The sequence below is a fragment of the Bos indicus genome, chromosome 23, assembly GCF_029378745.1.
Source record: "Bos indicus isolate NIAB-ARS_2022 breed Sahiwal x Tharparkar chromosome 23, NIAB-ARS_B.indTharparkar_mat_pri_1.0, whole genome shotgun sequence".
In the NCBI taxonomy this organism is placed as follows: domain Eukaryota; kingdom Metazoa; phylum Chordata; class Mammalia; order Artiodactyla; family Bovidae; genus Bos; species Bos indicus.
Window position 1 is genome coordinate 9272652 of NC_091782.1, and position 24015 is coordinate 9296666.

The 24015-nt window shown below is 56.8% G+C and overlaps 1 protein-coding gene across 1 annotated transcript in view; it reads left to right on the forward strand.

The window, feature by feature from the left end:
- ITPR3 (inositol 1,4,5-trisphosphate receptor type 3) overlaps nt 1–24015 on the forward strand; it is a 68174-nt gene that overhangs the window by 22144 nt on the left and 22015 nt on the right. Inside the window, exons 3-24 of the mRNA XM_070777840.1 lie at nt 5266–5387; nt 7208–7294; nt 7763–7921; nt 8107–8205; nt 9015–9098; nt 9677–9823; nt 10003–10098; nt 10655–10705; nt 10898–11040; nt 11904–12003; nt 12082–12242; nt 12851–12992; nt 14500–14661; nt 16728–16900; nt 17421–17540; nt 17928–18110; nt 18785–19036; nt 19126–19270; nt 19794–19914; nt 20571–20770; nt 22787–22916; nt 23419–23476. Coding sequence (XP_070633941.1) covers nt 5266–5387; nt 7208–7294; nt 7763–7921; nt 8107–8205; nt 9015–9098; nt 9677–9823; nt 10003–10098; nt 10655–10705; nt 10898–11040; nt 11904–12003; nt 12082–12242; nt 12851–12992; nt 14500–14661; nt 16728–16900; nt 17421–17540; nt 17928–18110; nt 18785–19036; nt 19126–19270; nt 19794–19914; nt 20571–20770; nt 22787–22916; nt 23419–23476 — 2935 coding nt within the window. The remainder of the gene's footprint in view (nt 1–5265; nt 5388–7207; nt 7295–7762; nt 7922–8106; nt 8206–9014; nt 9099–9676; nt 9824–10002; nt 10099–10654; nt 10706–10897; nt 11041–11903; nt 12004–12081; nt 12243–12850; nt 12993–14499; nt 14662–16727; nt 16901–17420; nt 17541–17927; nt 18111–18784; nt 19037–19125; nt 19271–19793; nt 19915–20570; nt 20771–22786; nt 22917–23418; nt 23477–24015) is intronic.

Below are 24015 nucleotides of genomic sequence, written 5' to 3' on the forward strand. Positions count from 1 at the left end.
ACAAACATTTTAGTGGGCTCAAATCATTTATTCATTCAATAAGCATTTTTTTTTTACTTGCTTTTCTCCTCTGTTTTTTAAGCCATTAAAAAAATTTATGTATAGTTAGTTTACAATGTTGTGGTAGTTTCAGATGTATAACAAAGTGATTCAGTTATATATATACACACACATATATATATATGTGTATGTATGGGTTTCCCTGGTGGCTCAGACTGCAAAGAATCTGCCTACAATGCAGAAGACCTGGGTTTGACCCTGTGTGGGGAAGATCCCCTGGAGAAGGGCATGGCAACCCACTCCAGTTTTCTTGCCTGGAGAAGTCAATGGACAGAGGAGCTTGATGGGCTAACGTCCATGGCGTAGCAGAGTCGGACATGACTGAGCGACCAACACTATACACTATGTGTATGTATATATATTCTTTTTCAGATTCTTTTCCAAGCTGTTGAATATAGGTCCCTGTGCTGTTACAGTAGATCCTTGTTATCTGTCTGTTTTTGGGTATAGCAGTGTGTGTGCGTTAATCCCAGTCTCCTAGTTTGTCTCTCCTCCCACCCCAGCCCTCACTACCTTCACTGACCCCTTTTGGTAACTGTAAGTTTGCTTTCTGTATCTGTGGATCTCTTCCTGTTGTATAAATAAGTTCATTTATATCACTTTTTTAGATCCTGCGTATGTGATATCATATGGTATTTGTATTTCTCTTTCAGACTTAATATGATAATCTCTAAGTCCATCCAGGTTGCTGTAAACGGCCTTCTTTCACATTGCTGACTAATACTCCATCGTGTCTATATACCACACCTTCTTTAGCCATTCATGTGCAGATGGACATTTAGGCTGATTCCGTGTCTTGGCTGTTGTAAATAATGCTGCTGTGAACGTTGGGGTGCGTATATCTTTCTGAATTAGAGTTTTCTCCTAAATATGCCCATGAGTGGGATCAACAAGCATTATATGTTATGTATTATGGGCAAGGCTCTAAGGGAGGATCTGTGTAAGAGAAAAAGACAAATTTGACAAGTTCTAGTAGCAAGTTTCCAAGAAAGATAAAGAGGAATCGGGAGCAGGGAGGGATCACTTCGGGCATCAAGTCTCTGCTGGGATGCTCCAGGGCAGCGTGTGTTCTTCAGATCCAGGTTCTGACCCCTTGTGGGCTGTTAAGGCTGTCATGGGGTCAACCATCCTTCAAAGAATGGGATAGAATAGCATTAGGATGCATCTCTTGCTACCTCCAGTGAGTTTTAAATGTGAAGCTTTTTTATTTCTAGAAATTCTATTTGGTTCTTTTTCTGCTCTGTCACATTTTATCAGTTCAGTTCAGTTCAGTCGCTCAGTCGTGTCCGACTATTTGCGACCCCATGAATCGCAGCACGCCAGGCCTCCCTGTCCATCACCAACTCCCCAAGGCCACCCAAACCCATGTCCATCGAGTCAGTGATGCCATCCAATCATCTCATCCTCTGTCGTCCCCTTCTCCTCCTGCCTTCACTCTTTCCCGGCATCAGGGTCTTTTCCAATGAGTCAGCTCTTCACATCAGGCGGCCAAAGTACTGGAGTTTCAGTTTCAGCATCAGTCCTTCCAGTGAATATTCAGGACTGATCTCCTTTAGGATGAACTGGTTGGATCTCCTTGCTGTCCAAGGGACCCTCAAGAGTCTTCTACAACACCACAGTTCAAAAGCATCAATTCTTCTGGGCTCAGCTTTCTTCACAGTCCAACTCTCACATCCATACATGACCACTGGAAAAACCATAGCCTTGACTAGATGGACCTTTGTTGACAAAGTAATGTCTCTGCTTTTTAATATGCTGTCTAGGTGGGTCACATTTCATAGTTTCCTGTTTCTCTACAGAGATCCTCAAGTTTTCCTTTATTCATTTAAGCAGAGTTTTACAGACGACGGCGGTTTCTGAAGTCTCTTCGTGTCTGTTTCTAGTGTCTTGCTTTGTGGGTTTGTTTTCTCTTGTGACATCTGGCTCCCAGGAATTCCTGGTTCTCTTTGACTGTATATGGGCCATTGCATTGGAACATCTGGTCTGAGGGGTTGTGGACTAGGATGATGGTATCTTCCTCCAGAGAGGGCGTGGATATCCTGTCCCCAGATTCCTGGGGACACTGCCTGTCCAAGACGCGAGCCTGAAGCCAGGCTTGAGTTTGGGGTTCCTGGCACCATCCAAGAGACTCCATGGGGCCCTAGTTCTGGGAAGGAGTTGTTCTCTGGGGTCAACCCATGCTGGGGTGTAGCCCTTTGAAGTTCCAGCTTTTAAAGGGAGGGTCTCCTTTTATACTTCCCACCTTCCCTGGGCCTGGGCTTGAATATCTGCCTTGTCACCAGGCAAAGCCGTCCAGATAAGAGTTCGTGTTCTCTGAACTCAACAAATGCCCAGTAAAGTCGCTTGGGTGTTTACATACCTCCTTGGTTCCCCTTTGATCTTCTGTTCTGGCTGGATGACCCCTCGCTCAGTTATTGGCGTGTGCTAAGTTGCTTCAGTCATGTCCGACTCTTTGTGACCCTGTGGACCATAGCCCGCCAGGCTGCTCTGTCCATGGGGTTCTCCGGGCAAGACTACTGGAGTGGGTTGCCATGCCCTCCTCCGGGGATCTTCCCCACCCAGGGATCGAATGTGCGTCTCTTAAGTCTCCTGCATTGGCAGGCAGCTTCTTTACCACTGAGCCACCAGGGAAGTCCTCAGTTCTTTAAGAAGTCTTAAAATAATACATGTTTGAGAAATCTGGTTGCTTTTGTTGTTTTCTGGTGAGGTGGGTCCGGAATGGATTATAACCAGGGTTCTCTGCCCTGTCAGGCTTGGAGCCTACTCACCACCAGGGACAGGATGCCCCCATTTATTTCATGAAACAGTGGCTGCACAATCTCTCTCCTGGGCGAGTCAGGTCAGGAGAGTGAGAACTCTGCCTTCAGGCACCGGGGCAGCATTGTCTGCCCTCCTTTTCTCCTCTCTGCTTTGGGTGTGGCGGGCGTCAGCTGGGTGGGAAGGGGCGGGTTGCATCCCATCACTAGGGCTTGCTGCCCTCCCTGGCTCCAGGCTCACTCAGGGCCTGGACTGCCCCCTCCTGTCTAAGTAGACCAGCCAGCCAGACGCAGAGCCTCCGTTTAATATCATAAAGTGGAATTAAAAAACAATACAGTCGATTCATATGCATATTTATGTAATGTAAAATGGGGGGCTCTAGGGCCAGGACCTGAGTGAGCCTGGAGCCTGGGGGGCGGCGTTTTTGGGGGAGGGTTTGTGGGTAGGGAACAGGGACAGTGTAATGCCCCAAGCATGACAGGAGAAAAAGAAGGACAACAGTGATATTTTACACAATTTTAGAAGGAAATCTTGGGCACAACTAGAAGACTCTTGGCAGCGGTCAGAGCCGGCCTCTGAATTGAGTACCGCGGCCACAAATGGAGGTGGTGGGTGCAGCCACGTGATACCTTCTCTGAAACAGCACAATCTCCCTGTGAGGTTTGAACAACACAAAGGACAACACAGATCCCTGTTTGAGTCGGAGTTGCATTCCTGGGAAAGGCAGTGTTTGCTAAAAGCATGCAAAAAAGACTGTTTCTGTGCACCATGCTGGGCCCAGAGCGCGCCCGCAGCGTCCACCTGTGAGCGGGTGGGACCCCTTTGTGTTAGGCGCTGGTGCCTAGAATCCCTGTCCTGCCCACTACAGGCTAGCTGTCACCTCACTGGTTGGGACAGCAAAGATCACCCCCTCCCATTTCTAAAACACCCCGCCCCCAACTCCTACTGGGAACTATAATGTGGTGACCAGGGGACCAGGAGCCTTGAAAACTCCCATTTAGCCTGGAGAAGCAGGAGGACTCGTGGAGGGGTAACCCCCCAGCTTCTTGAAGGTTGGGCAGAACCCTGTGAAGACGTACTCTGGGCAAAGAACTGAGTGTTTCCGAAGTGATGCCCTCTCATGCTGGTGGTACCAGGGTGGGCGAGCTAGGGCAGCCCTCGGTGGCTCCGTCTGCTTATGCAGTTGTCTTTTCCCCTGCGTTCAAGGAAGTTCTGTGTTCTCTCAACTTTGCCTCACTTGGTTCCCCTCCCTGATGACCAGGGGCCTCTGCCTGCTGTGGGCTAGGCAGAAACCCCAGTTTTGTTTTTAGTTTCCAGGGGCTGTAGGACTAGCTTTGACCAGAGTGGGGACATGGCCTTCCCTTAGAGGCTAGAGGGACGGGCCTGACGGGGGGTTCGTCCCGTCTCTGTGATCTGCCTCCCCGAGGGCCCTGTCTGGGTTCCCAGCACGACCATCTTCCTCCTGTATTGCTGCCAACCAGGGAGGCACAGCACTGCAGCCTGAGAGGGGTCTTAGAGGCCATGAGCTCAGTCCTGTGCTTTCCTGGGATTCCCTCCTGTGACGGAGAGCTCACTGCCTCACAGCACGGCCCGTGGTATTATCAGACAGGCCCTGTCCCCGTGCCAGCGTTTCACCGCACCCCAAATCCTTCTGTCTCTTCCCACCACACTTTAGGGTTTTCCAACTCATGCCTGCTTTCCATAGGTAGAAAAATCTGAACACTCTTTCTGGAGTTTGGGCTTATGGAAATCGTTGACGTTGTATCTATTTCCAAAATAAAAACCAGCTAATAAAGAACCTATTTCTGGAATTTTAATTGGCTCTGTCTTAGGTCGAATTTGCTAGAATCAGATCCTAAAAGGGAGAATTATGAAGAAGGGGTCCCAGGCGGAGTATCAGGTAGTCTTGCTCCTACAGGGCAGGGACGAGCCGAGCAAGGACGTGGTTTCAGGGGAAGAGAGGCCTCAGGTTGGTCCCATAGGGACCAACAGACAGTCTCCTCCTCCTGCCGTGGGATGGAGGCCACCTCTGGGGTGGGGGATGTATTGATAACTTCCTAGGGAACTGTGGGCAAGATAGTGGTGGGCCAGAGAGGGCTGCTGCTGTGAACTGTCGGCCGCCAGAGTACAAAACCTGGACCCAGACCGGGCACAGGAGGGGTCCTAAGGGCTTCTGATAAACTTCCCGCGGGGAAGAGGGCACGCGTCCACCCCCAGGTGAGGGCCTGTTCTCAGACCTGCTTCCCGGCCCCTCCATCCTACTCAGCACGATCCAGGATGCTTCAAGCTCTCCGGGGGTCTTCCAACACTGCCTCTTCACCCCGGTGGGGCCAGGGGCAGTGATGGAGGGCAGAGCAGAGGCGGGGTTTGCGGGCAGGGCTGTAGGCTGGGGTCTTCCCGGAACCTCGTGTGAGCCGATCTCCCTCCTTCTGCTCCCTCACCCCCCAGACTGCCTCTTCAAGGTGTGTCCCATGAACCGCTACTCGGCCCAGAAGCAGTACTGGAAGGCCAAGCAGACCAAGCAGGACAAGGAGAAGATCGCCGACGTAGTGCTGCTGCAGAAGTTACAGGTCTGGGCATGCGGGTGTCCACTTGGCCATGTGTCTCATGAACCCGGGCACATGCCCAGGGCTGCCGCTCATCAGAGTCGACAGGGCCTAGTGGCCGAGTCCTGAGGTTTGACCCGTTCGGCCAGGGACTGGTGTGTGTCGCTGTGAAGGAGGTGGGGGGTCTGAGCCCGGTCAGAGGCCCACTCATTTGCCACTCTGTGCCAGATAGAGGCAGGCGTCTCCTCCTCCAGGCCGGTGCAGCCCTGTCCCAGGACCCATGGTGCAGTGAGCTGTGGACTGCCTTCAGCAGGTCTTAGCTAGGCCTTCAGCGGGACATCGTATTCAGTGAGAAACCTGGGCAACTGTACATGGAGTTACAGGGGCTTCTAGAGAAGTGGTTTCAGCGAACCTGATCTGAGAACTAGTCTTAGCCTCTCCCCTCATTCTGTACAGTTGGAGCCTGGGGCCCTTCAGGGGGACTAGGCTGTTGTGGCCATCCTATGAGTTGGCACGGGGCTTAGATGGTCCCTGGGTCTCTGGCCCACGTTGTTGCGTGGTGTGAGGGCCCGGTGGTGGCCCTCAGGCCTCTTGGTTCACATCCTGGGTAGTTCTCTCCGGACTGAGCTCAGGGCCCCCAGTCCAGTGGAAGCGAGTGGGAGGCTTAACTGGGGTCAGCAAGGTTGTAGCATACTGCTGGGACCTTCCCCTGGGCCTGGGCCCCAACCGGCTCCCACCACCAGGCCGGCCTTCCAGTATCCCCTTCCCCAGGAGGTGGGTGTGAAATGGGGAAAGAGAGGGCCCGCCCCACAGCTGTAAGCCGTGCTGGGAAGAGGGGGCTTGGTGTGGGCTGCTGAGCTCTGTTTTACCCGAGACCGTCTTCACCCCCGCTGGGGGCTGTCGCAAGCTTCTTCCCTGCTGCTGCTGCAGGCCCAGGCTGGGCTGTGGATCTGGCAGGGTGTGGGGCATTCACGCGTGTGCAGATCCTCAGCACCACACGTGCTCACACAGCCAGGCACTGAGGTTTGTGCAAAGTCACGTGGTGCCTGGCACGCCGCCCCCGCAGCCACCCTCCCAGCAGCTTCAGGCCTGAAGCCCGGATAATGGGACTGAGGAGATGGAGGGGCAGAGGGACCGCTGCTTTAAGGAGAGCTGGTCTGATGGAGGAGACAGCGCCCCCCCACCCCCAGCAGGACCCCTTCCCCCAAATCTGATGGAGGAGGCAGAGCGTATCCTTAGGCAGCTTCCAGGCTAATGGGACAGAAGAGCCTAAAAAGGCGTCCTTAATGGGAGGCAAACCAAATCCTGGAGGACCGGAGCCGAATCCTTCAGTGTTGGATGTGGCCCATCAGGGAAGGCTCCCTGGAGGTGGTGGGCTGGGAGCACACGCGGTGCTGGGGAGGGAGAGTCGCAGAGGAGCGGGAGGAGGAGGAGGAGGACGTAGTGCCCAGCACACCCGTGGGGCTGGGCCAGGGATTCTGAGTCAGGGCCCCAGGACTCCGGTGTGATGGGGGAGGAGGCCCAGCCTTTGGTTATCTGCTGGGGGTGTTGGGGCTGTAGGGGGCTCAGGGGTCTGTTGGCTGCCCTCCACCAGAGTGAAGTGGTGGGAAGGGGGCAGAGAGGAGGGACCTAGGGCCCCGGGTTGCCTGCTGGGTGCCCAGGCTGCCCCTCTGCACTCTGAGCCTCATTCTCCCATAGCAGCGGGAGGAACAGGGCAGATGGCCCAGGGCGGGCGGGAGGGGGCTCACTCTGGGTGCAGTGGCACGGCCTGTGGGTGAGGGGGGGTCGTGCCCCTCCAGGAGCGGGCTCCTGGGCCTGGCCTCCACCGCGGTGTGTCTGTGCAGCACGCAGCCCAGATGGAGCAGAAGCAGAACGACACGGAGAACAAGAAGGTGCACGGGGACGTCGTGAAGTACGGCAGCGTCATCCAGGTGCGGGGCGCGTGGGTGTGGGCTGAGGGGCACCACCCGGCCGGCCCGTGGGACGACTGCCCGCCCGCCTCTGCATGTGCACGGTGCTTGTGAGCCGTGTCCACGGGTGTGTGTGTGTTCAGCACGGGGGTCACAGCGCAGGGCCTGGAGCCCCGGGGGCCAGGCTCATGTGGTGCTTCTGTGGCCTGGGCGAGTTGCTTCCCTTCCCTGGACCTCTCTTTTCCCCATCCGGACGATCAGGCCAGCGATAGTAAATACTTTTCTCCAGCTGTTACAGGATTACGGGAGCTAATACGAGTACAGTGTTTAGAGCAGGGCTTTTTTGTGTGATCACCTGGGTGCCAGACTGGGTGTGGTGTGAGTGTGCGTGTGGTCGTGTTTATGTCCTGTGTGTCCAAGGGTCCTGTGCACCCCCTGCTCTGATGGGCCGGCCTCCTGGGGTGACCTCACCCCCGCCCTGCCCCCCAGCTCTTGCACATGAAGAGTAACAAGTACCTGACCGTCAACAAGCGGCTGCCAGCCCTGCTGGAGAAGAATGCCATGAGGGTGACGCTGGACGCCACGGGCAACGAGGGCTCCTGGCTCTTCATCCAGCCCTTCTGGAAGCTGCGGAGCAACGGGGACAACGTGAGGATGGCCTGGGGGGAGGGCCCTGCTGGAGGGCACGGGCCGCAGCTCCGGGGGGCCTTCTACAGGGTCCTTGGCGGGGGTGCTGCACGAGCCCAGCCCGTTTCTCAGGGGCCAGAGTGACCAGAGAGAAGCCTGGGGGCCCCGCCCTCCGCACCCTCACCCGGCTCTGTCGGTCCCCATAGGTGGTTGTGGGGGACAAGGTGATCCTGAATCCGGTCAACGCCGGGCAGCCTCTGCACGCCAGCAATTACGAGCTCAGCGACAATGCCGGCTGCAAGGAGGTGAGCGGGGCGGGGGAGAGAGAGGTGGGCTGAAGTAGGCTGGGACCTGGGTCACGTTGCAGGAGGGCCTGCACCTGGCCAAACGTCTCTCAAGCAACAAAATCCAAAGAAACTATGAGACTGAGCGTAACAGCATGCATTCACAGTGGGGCAGTTAGGAACAGTAGGATACAAAAAGGCCAAAATCCAGCTGCTATTTCTGAGATACTGGGAGCGAAAGCCAGGTACTGGGCGTGATTGCTGCACGGGGCACCAGCGAGGGGGCGGGAGGCTGCCTAAGCCACGCCTCTGGCCCGGCCCATGGATCCACCCCACTCTCACCCTTTATAAGACCAGCTAGCAGGGCACCTGGGACTTGCTTTTGCTCTCTAGGGCTGCAGCATGAATCCCGCTAAAGCCTTGTCTGAACTGGTTGTCTGGCTTCTTACTAATTTCTGTAGATTAAAGAGTCCGGGGACCCTAGTTGGTAGTCTCGTTGGGCTGGCCCTGCAGTGGAGGAGTGTCTACACACCCGCTCCCCGCAGGGTTGCTCCCTCTGGTCCTGTCTACCGCTGGAGGGGCTGGGTGGGCCTTCCCGACCCTCTTCCTGTCTCCCAGCGTCTGCCCACATTCTCCAGCCCACAGGGTGGCTGCCCCAGGGCAGGTGGGCTGGGGCCTGGGGGCCCTGGTTGGGGGCAGATACCCCCTCCCTGTGCTCATTCATGGGTGCTGGGCTGGTCTCCCCTCACCTGCTCAGGGCCTTCAGCCCCGCCCACTCCCCAGGGGCTGGGGGCCTGCCCAGCCTCACGGGTCTCTCCGTCCTTCCCCAGGTCAACTCTGTGAACTGCAACACCAGCTGGAAGATCAACCTGTTCATGCAGTTCCGAGACCACCTGGAGGAGGTGCTGAAAGGGGTAAGGACTGGGGACACCCCTTCCCGTGCCTCCCCACCCACTCCTGGTCCCCCTGCCAGCCTGCGCCCACCTGCCGGGCACCCGGCTCTGCTCCCTGTCCCGTCCGTGCTCCACGCACCTCCTTCTCTGGCTCCATACCCCCTGCAGCCCCCCCCACCCCGCAGGGCCGTTCCCAGCCGCCCCAGCTGGCCTCTTCTCTGTCTCTGGCCTTGAAACCCCTGCTCCATCCGCTCCCAGTCCTGGCTGAGCTCACTTTGTTTTCTGGGAAGGGGTCATGGGCACAGATCCTCTGAGCACTCTCTCCCCTCACCCACGCCTCTCCACAGTTCCAAGCCAAGCCCCCTACCCTCTGCCCCACGCCCTCTCCGTCAAAGATGCCAGGCTGCCTGGTCAGGGCCTGTGCCTGCCAGGGTGGGCAATCGAACACGCGGGGTTTCCCCTGCCCGTGGCCGCCCTCTGTGGGGGTGGGCTGGGCTCTGTGTACCTGCTGGCTCTGGAAGGTGTCTAAGACGGGGCGGGGCGGGGGCTCGCCTGCTGGGAGGGTCCCCGGCCGCCCTGAGCCCACAGCCCGCCTGCAGGGAGACGTGGTGCGGCTGTTCCACGCGGAGCAGGAGAAGTTCCTGACGTGCGACGAGTACAGGGGCAAGCTGCAGGTGTTCCTGCGCACCACGCTGCGCCAGTCTGCCACATCAGCTACGAGCTCCAACGCCCTCTGGGAGGTGGAGGTCAGAGCCCCGCCCCTGCCGGGTGGGAGGTCACCCCCCCCCCAACACACGCACACACAGCGTCCGTCTCCTCTGAGCCCCTCCGCAGCCAAGGGGCCAGAGAGGATCGCAGAGCCACCCTCCCAGAGCCCTGTGGGCCTGCAGTGTTCCTCCCATGCATTTCTTCCTGCCTCGCCCAGGTGGTCCACCACGACCCGTGCCGTGGAGGAGCTGGCCACTGGAACGGCCTCTACCGCTTCAAGCACCTGGCCACCGGCAACTACCTGGCTGCTGAGGTGGGTGGGGAGGCAGAGGGCATCCTGGGAGCCCCAGCCCCACATCCTGGGGGTGTGTAGACACTCCCAACAGGTTGATCTTCCACACATGCATGAGCGTGTGTGCCTGGCACACGCCTGCATGCAGACTCACATGTCTTTTGACTCTGTTTATTTGTGCTTATTTATCTATTTAACCGGTATTTGTAGTCATGCTCGGGTGATGGTAAGTCTCACGGGTGTGATGATGCTCCTGCTCTGCTAGCAGCTGTTCTGGGCCCTGGGGCTACAGCAGTGAGCTCGACTCCCAGCCCTGTTGCAGCTTAACATTCCGCATCCGTCTTTGTCCATGACGCACAGGCTTGTGTATATCAGGACGTGTGTGTGTGTGTCTGTCCGTCCATCCAACTGTGGGTCTGTGGAGGGCAGTGATCTTGTGGGTGTGTCCTCCAGGGCTGGCATGAATCCTGGGGCCGGGCTGGGCACCCCTGGGAGGGTAGGGGCTGCCTGCCCCAACCCAGGCTCGTTTTGGAGCGGGGATCATGTGGATAGCTCCCCATCTTGAATCTCTGAGCAGGAGAACCCCAGCTACAAGGGTGATGCCTCTGATCCCAAGGCAGCAGGCACGGTGAGGACCGGGGAGGGTTTGGGGGCCGGGGAAGGGTGACTGTGCGTGGCTCTGGTGTTGGGGGGTGGGGAGGCCATGAGACTCTGGGAAGCGGGCTGGAGGGAGAAGGCCTCTCGGGTGGGATCCTGAGAGGTTTCAGGGGGCCTGAGAGGAGGGACGGGCTCCTGCCTGAGTCAGGGTGCCCGCCCCCAGGGTGCGCAGGGCCGCACAGGTCGCCGGAACGCTGGGGAGAAGATCAAGTACCGCCTGGTGGCTGTGCCCCACGGCAACGACATCGCTTCCCTCTTCGAGCTGGACCCCACCACGCTGCAGAAGACCGACTCCTTCGTGCCCCGGTGGGTGGGCACTGTGGGCCTGGGGTTGGCGGGGGTTGCCTGGGCTAGTATCCGGACCCCCAGTACCCCCTGCTCCTCTGTCCTTCCTTGCATGACCCATCCCTCTGGAGATCCAGATCCGAGGCAGCTGTAGGGAGCTCACCGCCGCTGAACTTGGCATGTGCTGGGCCACGGGCCCTGCACCCTGGGTGCCGCCTTCTCTCCAGTGTTCTTTACAGCCAGTTGGCCTGGGGCTCAGGACACATTGGGTGCGGGGGACGGACTCCTTAACCTTTAAGGTCTTCCAACCTGGAGATTTTAGGATGGAACATCAGGAAGCTTCCTGGGTGTCAATCAGGCTTTAACATTGACCTCAGGCAGCTGACTTGGTCACTTGGCCCAGACATCCTCACCTGTGTAGTGGGATTATCAAGTTACCCATCAAAGGGCTGATGGGAGGATTACCCAATCCCTTATCTGCATCTTGAGGCCAGATGTACTTGGAGGTTCAGATTGTTTTTCATTTCTGAAAGGTAATTGTGTTTCACAATCAAAGACATGACTATTTCTGACGTGAGACGCAGGCATGTTGACACTGAAAGGGATAAATAGTGTAAATAACCTCATTTGTCCAAAGAATTTGGGTCCCGAGCTTGCATGCACGCCTGGGCTCTTGGAGTGCGTGGGTCTGGGGAGAGCGGGCGAGGTGTGAGGGCCTGGGGTTTCTCTCCTCTGGCTCCTCACCTGGGGGGGACGGGCGCCCTTGGCCCACGGCCGCTGGCTGTGGAGGCAGGAGGAGGATGCAGGGCCGCGGGGGTTAGAGCCGGCAGATGGCCGGGAGGCGCTGCGACGCGCTCCCTGCGCCCGGCCCTGGCCCGCTGCAGGAACTCCTACGTCCGGCTGCGGCACCTGTGCACCAACACTTGGATCCAGAGCACCAACGTGCCCATTGATGTCGAGGAGGAGCGGCCCATCCGACTCATGGTGCGGGCCCTGAGGGCTGGGGGCCGGGCTGGGGTCCAGGTTGGTCCCGGGAGGCCCTGCTGACCTGTGTCCCTGCAGCTGGGCACCTGCCCCACCAAGGAGGACAAGGAGGCCTTTGCCATCGTGTCGGTTCCCGTGTCCGAGATCCGAGACCTGGACTTCGCCAACGACGCCAGCTCCATGCTGGCCAGCGCCGTGGAGAAGCTGCACGAGGGCTTCATCAGCCAGAATGACCGCAGGTGGGCTGCAGGCGCAGGGTTCCAGGGGCTCCCCAAGAGCCTTTGTCCTCCTGGGGTGGGCGTCTCGTGGACGAAGGCGTCAAAGCAGAAGCCGGACAGGCTGGTGGGGTGATAGGCGGGGACTAGGCCCTGCCGGGCCCTGGCTGACTTGGGGCCCCAGGCTCACCGCTCACATACTCCAAGAACCAGCTCTGTGATGGAGTCATCATTACCCCTGTTTCACTCATGATGGGATTGAGGCGCAGAGAGGTTCAGAGACTTGTCCGTGGTCACACAGCTAGTAAGTGGCAGTCAGGATGGAAATGAAGAGCCCTTCACACCAGACACCCCACGTGTGCCCTACTGGTTTTTCTCCAGATTGGAGTATCCTGGGATTCTCTGTCTAGAGGGCACTTTGGAATCCAGGGTGGATGGGGGCAGGGGTGTGCGTGGAGGGCAGCTCAGGGTGAGGCTGGGAGAGAAGTGGAAGTCAGGTGTCAGGCTGTGTGCTATGACGGCAGGGCTGGCTGTGGGGAAGGGGTGGTTGCCCCTGGGGGCACGTGAGGGGGTCCTCAGGGTGCCCAGGGTCAGCCCTTCACACTCCTCTCGCCTGGTGTCCCTTTGTGAAGGTTTGTTATCCAGCTGCTGGAGGACCTGGTGTTTTTTGTCAGTGATGTCCCCAACAATGGGCAGAACGTGCTGGACATCATGGTCACCAAGCCCAACCGCGAGCGGCAGAAGCTGATGCGAGAGCAGAACATCCTCAAACAGGTGGCCACTCACACCTGGGGCTGGGCGGACCCGTGGCCAGCGAGCAGGACGTCTTCTTTTTTTTTTTTTTAATATATACGTATTCTCTTTATTTTTGGCTGTGCTGGGTCTTCGTTGCTGCGCATGGGCTGTCTCTGGCTTCTCCTTGGGGTGGCTTCCCTTGTTGCGGAGCGCGGGCTCTGGGGCGTGTGGGCTGCCATAGTCGTGGCTCCTGGCTGCCAGAGCACAGGCTCAGTAGGTGTGGCTTAGTTGGGCTTAGTTGCTCCATGGCATGTGGGGTCTTCCCAAATCGGGATTGAACCTGTGTCTCCTGCATTGGCAGACGGATTTTTTTATCACTGAGCCACCAGGGAAAGCTCATCTTTTTGACATAAGCCTGCCTTTTCACCTCTCCAGCTGAGCTGTGGTCTCCCTTCTGTTTTCTCATCACTTCTTTAAACATTTTTTTTTAATTATTTTTTAAAAAATCTGAGGTGCGGTTGGTCTCATCACCTCTTCCTGCACTGTTACCATGTACCACCTCCGCCCTTAGTGCCCGTCACCTCGTTTAATCCTCCCGACCCAGGGGAAGTCTTCTTAATTATTATCCCCGTCTCACCCTCGAGGCACGCAGAGGTTGGAGTCACTTGACCGAGGCCACAGCTTGGAAGCAGTAGGGCCAGGATTTTCATGCAGATGTCAGCTTGAGAACTTGTGCTTTAAACACTTTTTTTTTCCCCAAATTTTTATTATGAAAAATCTCAAATGTTGAGCAAGTATTGAAAGAACAGTACAGTGAACACGCATTCGTTACCACTTTGCCAGTCTGGCTTTCTATAACTCTCCATCTCCACACCGCCCCTGTGTCCACGCATCTCAAAGGAGGGTGCACCTCACCTCTAAACGTTTCAGTGTGCCTCTCCAAAGGGTAAAAGCATCGTTCTCTATAAGCAGAGTCTCACGACTACACCTAAGGAAACGAGCGACAATACCTGATCCGGACCAGCCTTCTGGGCCTTTCCCCAAACGCCTGTGTAAAGCTCGTTTTTTGGGGGGGGCAATCAGGTTCCAACTAAGGTTTTCTCATTCCGGGTGATTCTGGCTCTTTGGTTGCTGTTCTATAACAGTTCTTCACCCACACCCAGTCCCCGAGTTAAACTTGTTTTTGGACAAGGCAGGCCTGCGTCTGATCCCTTAAGCTCTGGCCACCCGCTTTGGCTTGCCTTTTCTCTTAGCCTCAGACTCCTGAGCTGCAGCCACCCTCAGCCCTCCCTGCAGAGGCTGAGGCAGGCCTGGGACCTGAGCTGAGACTAGGACTCGCGGTGGGGAGGGGCCGGCCGAGGCCAGTGTCCTGGGGACTCCAGCCAGGAGAGGGGAGCGGGTGAGGGGTGGGCTGGGGCCATGTCCAGCTTAGAACCAGCTGGGGGTTAATGTCAGGGTGGCCTCTGGGCAGGGTCAGCGTGAGGCTGAGGGTAATGAGGGGTGCGGGCAGATGCGGGGCTTCTTCCTGACTCTCCGTGCTCCCTAGATCTTCGGCATTCTGAAGGCCCCGTTCCGTGACAAGGGGGGCGAGGGCCCCCTGGTGCGGCTGGAGGAGCTGTCGGACCAGAAGAACGCGCCCTACCAGCACATGTTCCGCCTGTGTTACCGAGTGCTGCGCCATTCCCAGGAGGACTACCGCAAAAACCAGGTGGGCTGCCGCAGCCCGCTGCCCCCTGCCCGCCGGCTCCTGCGCTCCGCTTTCTTTCACCCCGCACGTGCTCCCCAAGGCGCACCCCGCTGTGCCAGGCGCAGTCTCAAGGGGATCGGACTGTAGGCCGGTCCTCACGGCACACAGCCTGGCTCCGTCCTTTGAGGGACCTCACACTGGGTTTAACGTTCCACGGTGGCTGTCTTGAAATTCTTAATTTTTGAATAAGAATCCTGCTGTTTCTTTTCTTAAAAAAAAAAAAATTACCTCTAGTTGAATTCATTGAAGTATAGTTGATTTATAATGTTTTTAATTACTGTCATACGTCTGTGTTTCAGTTACATCTATGTTCCTTTTTTTAATATTCTTTTCCACTATGCTTTGTCATAGGATACTGAACAGAGTTCTCTGTGCTGTCCATTAGGATCTTACTGTTCATGCATTCTATATATGCAAGCTAACCCCAACATCCCCCCTCCCTCCCCCAGCCCCTCCCCTCCCCCCCGCACCCACCAGTCTGTTCTCTGTGAGCCTGTTTGTTTGATGGGTGAGTTCATTTGTATCATATTCTAGATTCCACATACAAGTAATACCATATGGCATTTGTCTTTCTCTTCTTAATTTCCCTTAGTATGATAATTTCTAGTTGCATTCGTGTTGCTGTGAATGGTGTTCTTTTGTTCTTTTTTATGGCTGAGTAGTATTCCACTGTGGGGTTTCCCTGGTGGCTCAGTGGTAAAGACTCTGCCTGCCAATGCAGGAGACATGGGTTTGATCCTTGGGTTTGGAGAAGGAGATGGCAACCCCCTCCAGTGTTCTTGCCTGGAGAATCCCAGGGACGGGGGAGCCTGGTGGGCTGCCGTCTATGGGGTCGCACAGAGTCAGACACGACTGAAGCGACTTGGCGGTGGCAGCAGCGTGTCTTGGCTATTGTAAGTAGTGCTGCTGTGAACACAGGGGTGAATGTATCTTTTTTAGTTATAGTTTTGTCTGAATATGTGCCCAGGAGTAGGATTCCTGGATCATATGGTAATTCTATTTTAGTTTTCCAAGGAACCTCTGTACCATTTTCCATAGTGGCTGCACCAACTTACATTCCCACTTACAGTGTGGCAGAGTTCCCTTTCCTCCATACCCTCTCCAGCATCTGTTGTTTGCAGACTTTTTAATGATGGCCATTCTGACTGGTGTGAGGAGGTACCTCATTGTATTAATAGTTTTAATTTGCATTTCTCTAACGATTAGTGTTATTGAGCATCTTTTCATGTGCCTATTGGTCATTTGTATTTCTTTAGAGAATTGTCTATTTAGGTAGGTCTGTCCATTTTTTGATTGGGTTCGTTTTTTGTTGTTGAGTTGTGTAAGCTATTTGTATATTTTGGAAGGTAAGCCCTTGTCAGGCACATCCTTTGCAAATATTTTCTCCCATTCTGTAGGTTGTCTTTTTGTTTTGTTTATGATTTCCTTTGCTGTGCAAAAGTTTGTAAGTTTGATTAGGTCCCATTTGTTTATTTTGGTTTTTATTTCTCTTGCCTCTGGAGACTGACTTAAGAAAACACTGGTACAGTGTGTCAGAGAATGTTTTGCCTGTGATCTCTTCTAGGAATTTTATGGTGTTGTGTCTTATATTAAAGTCTTTAAGCCATTTTGAGCTGATTTTTGGTGAGATGGTGTGTTCTAAGGTCATTGATTTACATACGGCTGTCCAGCTTTCCCAATGATGCTTGATGAAGAGACTTTCTGTTGTATATTCTGCCTCCTTTGTTGAAGATTAATTGACCATAGGTGTGTGGGTTCATTTCTGGGAAGAGTCTGCTATCTCATTTTCACTGGGCCCCACCAATCATGTAGCTGGTCTGCTAACAAACAGGGTCCCTCCGTGATGGGGGTTTCACTCTGGCACGGAGCTAGGTGGGAGCTAAATACCTATGTTACATAAACTCACCCTCGGCCTGGGGCTGGTGTCCTCTCCTGGACCCTTTTAACTTCCTAGGGTCTGGGGGCCTGGGAGGCAGTGTCCTGGAGCAGAGCGGGCTCCCTGTGACCCTTAGCCTGGCTGTCCCTAGGAGCACATCGCCAAGCAGTTCGGGATGATGCAGTCCCAGATTGGCTATGACATCCTGGCCGAAGACACCATCACTGCCTTGCTGCACAACAACCGCAAGCTCCTGGAGAAGCACATCACCAAAACAGAGGTGGAGACCTTTGTCAGCCTGGTGCGGAAGAACCGGGAGCCCAGGTGGGCCCCCCTCGCCGGTCCCAGCCCACCACCCCTCCCCACTCCCAGCGCTGCCTGGGGAAGAGAGCCGCTGACGCTGGCTGTTAAATCTTGAAATCCTTCTGCACTTGTTGGTAAACTGCCCCCTCTCTGAGGCCCTGGTCCCCCCAGCCCCTCCCTGAGTCCCCCCAAATTTGGCCCAATTTAGCAGTAAGAGTGTCGACTCTGGTGCAGCAGGAGGCCCCCGGAAACTTTTTCAACAGGCGAGTCAGTGCCCGCAGTGAAGCAGTTAAATATTTTGAATATCATTCCTCCCCTGGGCGTCCTTTTCTCTGCCCCTAGGCAGTTAGCCCCAGGGTGATGCCCGTGGGTTGTCCCTCTCCCGGGGGAGTCTGCAGCCCCAGCTCTGAGCTCTGGAAGGGAGGAGGAGCAGTAAACTGCAGGCGCCGGGGAGCTGGAGCTGCCAGCTGGGGAGGCGGGCGGACCTTTGCCCCCTCCAGGGGGCCACCTCTGAGCTCTTCCCTGCTGTCACCTCCCCCAGGTTCCTGGACTACCTGTCCGATCTGTGTGTGTCCAATCACATCGCCATCCCCGTCACCCAGGAGCTCATCTGCAAGTGTGTGCTGGACCCCAAGAACAGCGACATTCTCATCCAGACCGAGTGAGCTGGCTGCACTCTCCCACCCGCGGTTCAGTCTTCCCAGGGCACCCCCTGCCCGGCTCCCCGGCCGCCTTAGAGCTGGGGCGCTGGCCGGCTTCAGGCTGGAACAGGCTCCCTGCTCTCCACAGACACCCAGAGCCTGCTGTGTGCCCAGCTCAGTGCCTGGCATGGTGTGGGGGAGGGCAGGGTCACAGAGGAGAGGGAGCCAAGGCCCCGGCCTTCCCAAAGCTTGTGGTCTGTCTGGGGTCCTGAGCTGGAGGTCGTTCCCACAGGGGAGGCCACCTGGGAGCCGGCTGGCCCTCAGCCCAGCTCCAGGAGGGGTGGCTGTGGTGCTTGGCGGGGAGGGCTCTGGGCCCCGCTCCGATCGATGGTGCCATGTATCCACAGGCTTCGGCCCGTGAAGGAGATGGCGCAGTCCCACGAGTACCTGAGCATCGAGTACTCAGAAGAGGAAGTGTGGCTCACGTGGACCGACAAGAACAACGAGCACCACGAGAAGAGCGTCCGGCAGCTGGCTCAGGAGGCGCGGGCCGGCAATGCCCACGACGAGAACGTGCTCAGCTATTACAGGTGCCCGGGGCCCCCAGCCGGCCTCGGCCAGGCCCTGCCCTGGGACGAGCCCCAGCGGCTTCTGCGGGTGCTCCTGCCTCCTCTTTCACCTGCGAGGCCAAGTCAGCGTGACTGGGCGGCCCGAGGAGCACTTGTTGGCCTGAGGACAGGCTCGGCGCAGTGGCCTGAAAGAGACCCACACCCCTTTCCCAACATCCATATTTTAAAAATAAGAACACTAGGTAACACTCATCAGATGCTCACCCTGTCCCCAGCACTGGTCAAAACACTTCACCCGATCACTCAGTTCAGCCTCACAACAACCCTGAGAGGCAGGGCCTGTCATTACCCACATTGTAAAGTTGGGACAGGCGTGCACGCGTGCTAAGTCACTTTCAGTTGTGTCCGACTCTGTGACCCTATAGCCTATAGCCCACCAGGCCCCTCTGTCCATGGGATTTTCCAGGCAAGAGTACTGGAGTGGGTTGCCATGTCCTTCTCCAGGGGGTCTTCCCGACCCAGGGACTGAACCCTCGTCCCTTTATAACTCTTGCATTGGCAAATGGGTTCTTTACTCTTAGTGCCACCTGGGTAGCACGTGTGCAGCACGCACCGGTCTTCAGCAGGCCCAGGCGTGTGCTAGAAGCCCTTGAGAGCCCACCTGCCACGCCCTCACCGGCCTCCTTGCCCCGCAGGTACCAGCTGAAGCTCTTCGCCCGCATGTGCCTGGACCGGCAGTACCTGGCCATCGACGAGATCTCCCAGCAGCTGGGCGTCGACCTCATCTTCCTGTGCATGGCGGACGAGATGCTGCCCTTTGACCTGCGCGCCTCCTTCTGCCACCTGATGCTCCACGTGCACGTGGACCGCGACCCCCAGGAGCTGGTCACGCCCGTCAAGTTCGCCCGCCTCTGGACCGAGATCCCCACGGCCATCACCATCAAGGAGTGAGCTGGGTGGAGGAGGGCGGGCAGGGCCCGGCTGGAGTGGGCGGACCCCGGGGACCCTCACGCCTGGCCACCTCCACCTCCTCCAGCTACGATTCCAACCTCAACGCCTCCCGAGACGACAAGAAGAACAAGTTCGCCAGCACCATGGAGTTTGTGGAGGACTACCTCAACAATGTGGTCAGTGAGGCCGTGCCCTTCGCCAACGAGGAGAAGAACAAGCTCACCTTTGAGGTGGGCTAGGGCTCGGCGGGATGCTGGCGCGGTCCCTCCCCTGGTCTCAGTCCCCCCGGGGGTGGGCGGTGCGATCCTTAACCTAACTTCCCTCAGCGTCCCTGTCAGGGCAGGGAGACTGTGTAGACCGCTGGGACTCCCCAGGAGGGAGGCTTCTCTCCTGACTCCCTGGAGAGGGCTGCCTCCTCCTGGTCCATGCACCCCATCAGCGCAGGGCTGGGTCGCAGGCAGGAGCCCCCAACCCCTACTTCCTGCATTTCTGTCCTGTCCCCCCCACAGTAGACTCCTCTGCAGGCAGGTCTTCCTCGGTAACTCTCTGGGGTCGGGCGGCGCTGATCTGGGACCCTTGGCTCCGTGTCCACGCAGCCCTGACATCCTAGCAATGGGACCCTCGATTATACCGGCTGAGCCCTGCTTGAACGAGCGGGCCCTGCCCCCCGCCCTTCCCAGAAGACCCCTTGTGAGGTCCCACCCATCACTGCTTTGGGCTCATGCTGGCCTCGGTCCCGCCCCCTCTCCGCAGGTGGTCAGCCTGGCCCACAACCTCATCTACTTTGGCTTCTACAGCTTCAGCGAGCTGCTGCGGCTCACGCGCACTCTGCTGGGCATCATCGACTGTGTGCAGGCCTACGAGGACCCAGGCGGTGAGGCCTCGCTCCCTAGCGCTCAGCGGCTTCCCCTTAGCAACGGAAGTCCTCTCCCATTCACCTTCCTGGGCACCCTGCCTCCTGGCTCTGCTGCCAGGGGGCGTCTTGGGTCCCTGTCTCCTCCAGCCTTGGCTGGACCGGAGAGACCCCTTCTCTGAGCAAGAGCTGTGGAGACCCTGGGATCTGGGCGAGTTGCCTTCCAACATCCGGGTCTTGAGGGAGATAATGAGGCCCTGCCTGTGGAGCTCCGGGTCAGATGGGGAGATGCACCCTGTTATCCAGGAACAGCCATCTGAGAGGAGACACAGCCTTGCTGTCAGGGGGGCATAAACTCATCTAAACAAAAAGTGCACAGAGACTGAGCCCAGGCTTTAGCGCTGTCCACACATTGTCCCTTGATCCCTCGTGCTCGGTAACAGCTCTTGTGATTTTCCACCGGAGGATTCTCACTGATCTCCCCACACGGTTCACCTCTGCCCACCCCTCCCTCCTCTTTGCAGATTTGGGATAGCTCCCCTCCCCCAGGAAGTCTTCCTAGGTTAGCCCTGCCCCTGCCTTAGGGTGGCTTTGCCCTGCAGATGACAGAGACACAGGTAGACCAGGTGCCCCTTCATACACCCTCCGTGACCCCCTTCCCGCTCCCCACCCCACAGGCAAGAATGTGCGGCGGTCCATCCAGGGCGTGGGGCACATGATGTCCACCATGGTGCTGAACCGCAAGCAGTCTGTCTTTGGTGGCCCCAGCTTGCCTGCTGGCGCCGGTGCCCCTGAGCCGCTGGACAGGAGCAAGTTTGAGGAGAATGAAGACATTGTGGTGATGGAGACCAAGCTGAAGATCCTGGAAATACTGCAGGTGGCGGGGCCAGGAGTGTGGCGGGGCGTGTTGGGAAGAGGCCGGGGGGCGGGGAGCAGGGCCGGGTGGGTTGGTGAGGTGAGCACCTCAGAGCAAAGCATCTCATTCTGGGAGGCTCCACACGGAGCCGTTTAGCCCAGTGATTCTCAAAAGTGTGGTTCGCTGGCCGGCAGCATCAGCCTCACCTGGGGACTTAGAAATGCAGGTTCTTGGGCCCTGTCCAAGATTTATGGATGAGAGATGCCGTAGGTGGGGCCCGCAGTCTGTGTGGTGAGAGGCCCTCCCGGTGGTCCTGGTATGCACTGAGGTCTGGCTGTGTCCCCTCGTCATACAGGCAAGGAAAGGGAAGTGGGGAAGGAACTTTCCTGCAGTCACACAGACTTTGAGGCAGAGCTAGAGGTTTGAGAGCCCATTTCCTGGTGGGGTGGACACAGTCAGCCTTCTTCTTGGTCTGAGGCCCCCAGCAGCACTTGGGGAGGGGCTGACAGGTCCTGAGGAGGGAGGAGGACCCTTGCTTTTGCGGTGCTGCCACCAAGGGGTGGGAAGGGTGATGTGACCTTCCTGGGGATCCCATCTGGGCAGGGTCTGCTTAGGAGAGTCAGAAAAGGGGGCTTCTGACTCATTCCCGGGGCTGGGGGCTATCAGATCTGAGTCCTGGGCATGGCCGGAGGCTCTGTGCCCCTGACATAGAGGACCGAGGCATCAAAGGAGCCTGAAACTCGTGTCCTCAGCCCGCCCCGCAGTGGCCTCCCCTGCTCCCCCACATTCCTTGCTTCCTGGGAAGCCCAGGGTCTGTCTGACACAGTGGGATGGGAGGACCACAGTCCTCTGGATCTGGGGAGCTTCCTGCCTATCCCTGTCCACATCCAGCCTGGGAAGGAGCGACTGAGTGGGCCGGGACGGGGGGTGTCTACCTTGTTCTGAGAGGAGGTACCACCCCCACCAGTGGGGCAGGAGCCAGAGACAGGCGCCCTGGACTTCCCTGGGAGGAGGAGTCTTTCTTTGTGTTTTATTGAAGTATAGTTGATTTATAATGTTATTAATTTCTGCTGTGCAGCAAAATGATTCAGTTATATGTACATATATACATTCTTTTTATGTATTTTTCTATTATGGCTTATCACAAGATAGTAAATGTAGTTCCCTTTGCAATACAGTAGGACCTTGTGGTTCGTCCGTTCTACATATAATAGTTTGCCATGTATTATATACATATATAATATATTATCTACATCTACTATATTGTAATACATGTAATATACATGTATTACATGCATTATAATACATGTAATATAATATATGACATACATGTAATATACATGTAACATAATGTATTATATAACATAATATTATGTTGCATATATATAACTCCCACTCCCTCCCTCCCCCACTTCCCCTCCCCCTGGCAACCACAAGTCTGTTCTGTCTGTGAGTCTGCTTCTGTCTCATAGGTAGGTTCCTTTGTGTTTTTTAGTGTCCACAGTTAAGTGGTATTATATGCTATTTGTCTGCTTGAGTTTCTTCATTTAGTACGGTGATCTCTGTCTACATCCATCCATGTTGCTGCAAATGGCGGCGTTTCATTCTTTTTGATGGCTGAGTAGTACTGCATCTCTCTCACACACATCCACACATACCCACACCTTCTCTATCCATCCCTCTGTTGATGGGCCTTCAGGTTGCCCCCTTGTCTTGGCTGCTGTGAACACAGAGGCGCGTGCATCTTTCTGAATTGCAGTTTTGTCCAGGTGCATCCCCAGGAGTGGGATTGCTGGATCATGTGGCAGCTCTGTTTGTAGCTTTCTGAGGACCCTCCAGACAGTCCTCCATGCGCCTGCGCCAGCTTGCATTCCCAGGGGAGAGGGGTCTCACTGCCTCGGTTGTGACGGCCCACGGAGTCCTGAGCTTCTGTGCAGGGCCTCCCAGCCCCAGGGCTCGTCCGGGGTGGCACCTCACTCCTCCTGCTGCGAGCTTGGCCTCAGACCTGTCCTCACCCCATCCTCCCACCTTCTCCAGTTCATCCTCAACGTCCGCCTGGATTACCGCATCTCCTACCTGCTGTCCGTCTTCAAGAAGGAGTTCGTGGAGGTGTTTCCCATGCAGGACAGTGGGGCCGATGGCACGGCCCCTGCCTTCGACTCCACCAGTGAGCCCCTGCCCCTCCCTTCACCCCAACTGCAGGCTGAGGCTGCGTGACTTGATGCATCACAAGGGGCTGCGGTCTGGGGCCACCTCTGGCCAGCACCCCTGCCCTGCCCTCGTTTCCCAGGCTGCAAGGGCCTTTCCTCCCCTTGTCCCACTTACTTGTCCCAGAGAGGGAGCAGGGCAGGGGTCATCCCCTCCAGTTCCTAAATGGGGAAACAGGCCCTCGGGAGGCAGGGGCTTGCCCATGACCATCGTCAGTGAGAGGCTGAGCCAGGCCAGCTCCCCCAGCCAGGACCCCGCTGGCACCTGCAGGTCTGTGGGCTGCCCCACGGGTCCCTGCTCTGGGCAGTTCTGCCTCCACCCCAGGAGAGGCAGGCAGAGGGGGGGCCGCCCAGCCAGTGTGGGGGCGAGGGTGGTCTCAGTGTCACCCTGCTCCCTCTCCCTGTGCTCCCTGTTGTCCTGCGTGCACACAGCCTCCATCTGCCCCCTCTTACTCCCTGCAGCTGCCAACATGAACCTGGACCGCATTGGGGAGCAGGCGGAGGCCATGTTTGGAGTGGGGTGAGGCCAGGGGTGAGGGGGGTGGTGTGGGTGGGGTTGGTGGGTGATGAGGATACAGGCTGGAGACCCTTCACTCCTCGGGTTAATCTTCCTGCAGACCCTTACCTGGCCCTGGGGTAGAGGTCCCCCAGCTTTGTGCTCTGACTCTCCCTTGCCTGCCTAAACCCAGTGATACCGGGGCTCCTTGGGCCCCAGTGTCGTTCTGGCCATCCCCCTGCCTCCACTCAGGGCAGTTTGTGCCTGTTTATTTGTCAGGACCTGGGCCAGGTAGCTGGAGGTGCATCCCTGTGTCCACAGCAGGGAGGCCAGGCTGCTCTTCAGAGGGGGTGGGCGTCACTCCAGGAGCTGCTTCTGTGCCGTACCCTTGGCATCTGGTGAAGCCTTTGGCTCCCTTCCTACGATGGAGTTTTTATTTTTTTTAATTTCTGGCACGATGCACGGCTTACAGGATCTTAGTTCTGCCGCCAGTGATTGAACTCAGGCCCTCTGCAGTGAAAGCAAGGAGTCCTAACCACTGGGCCGCCAGGGAATTCCTAGAG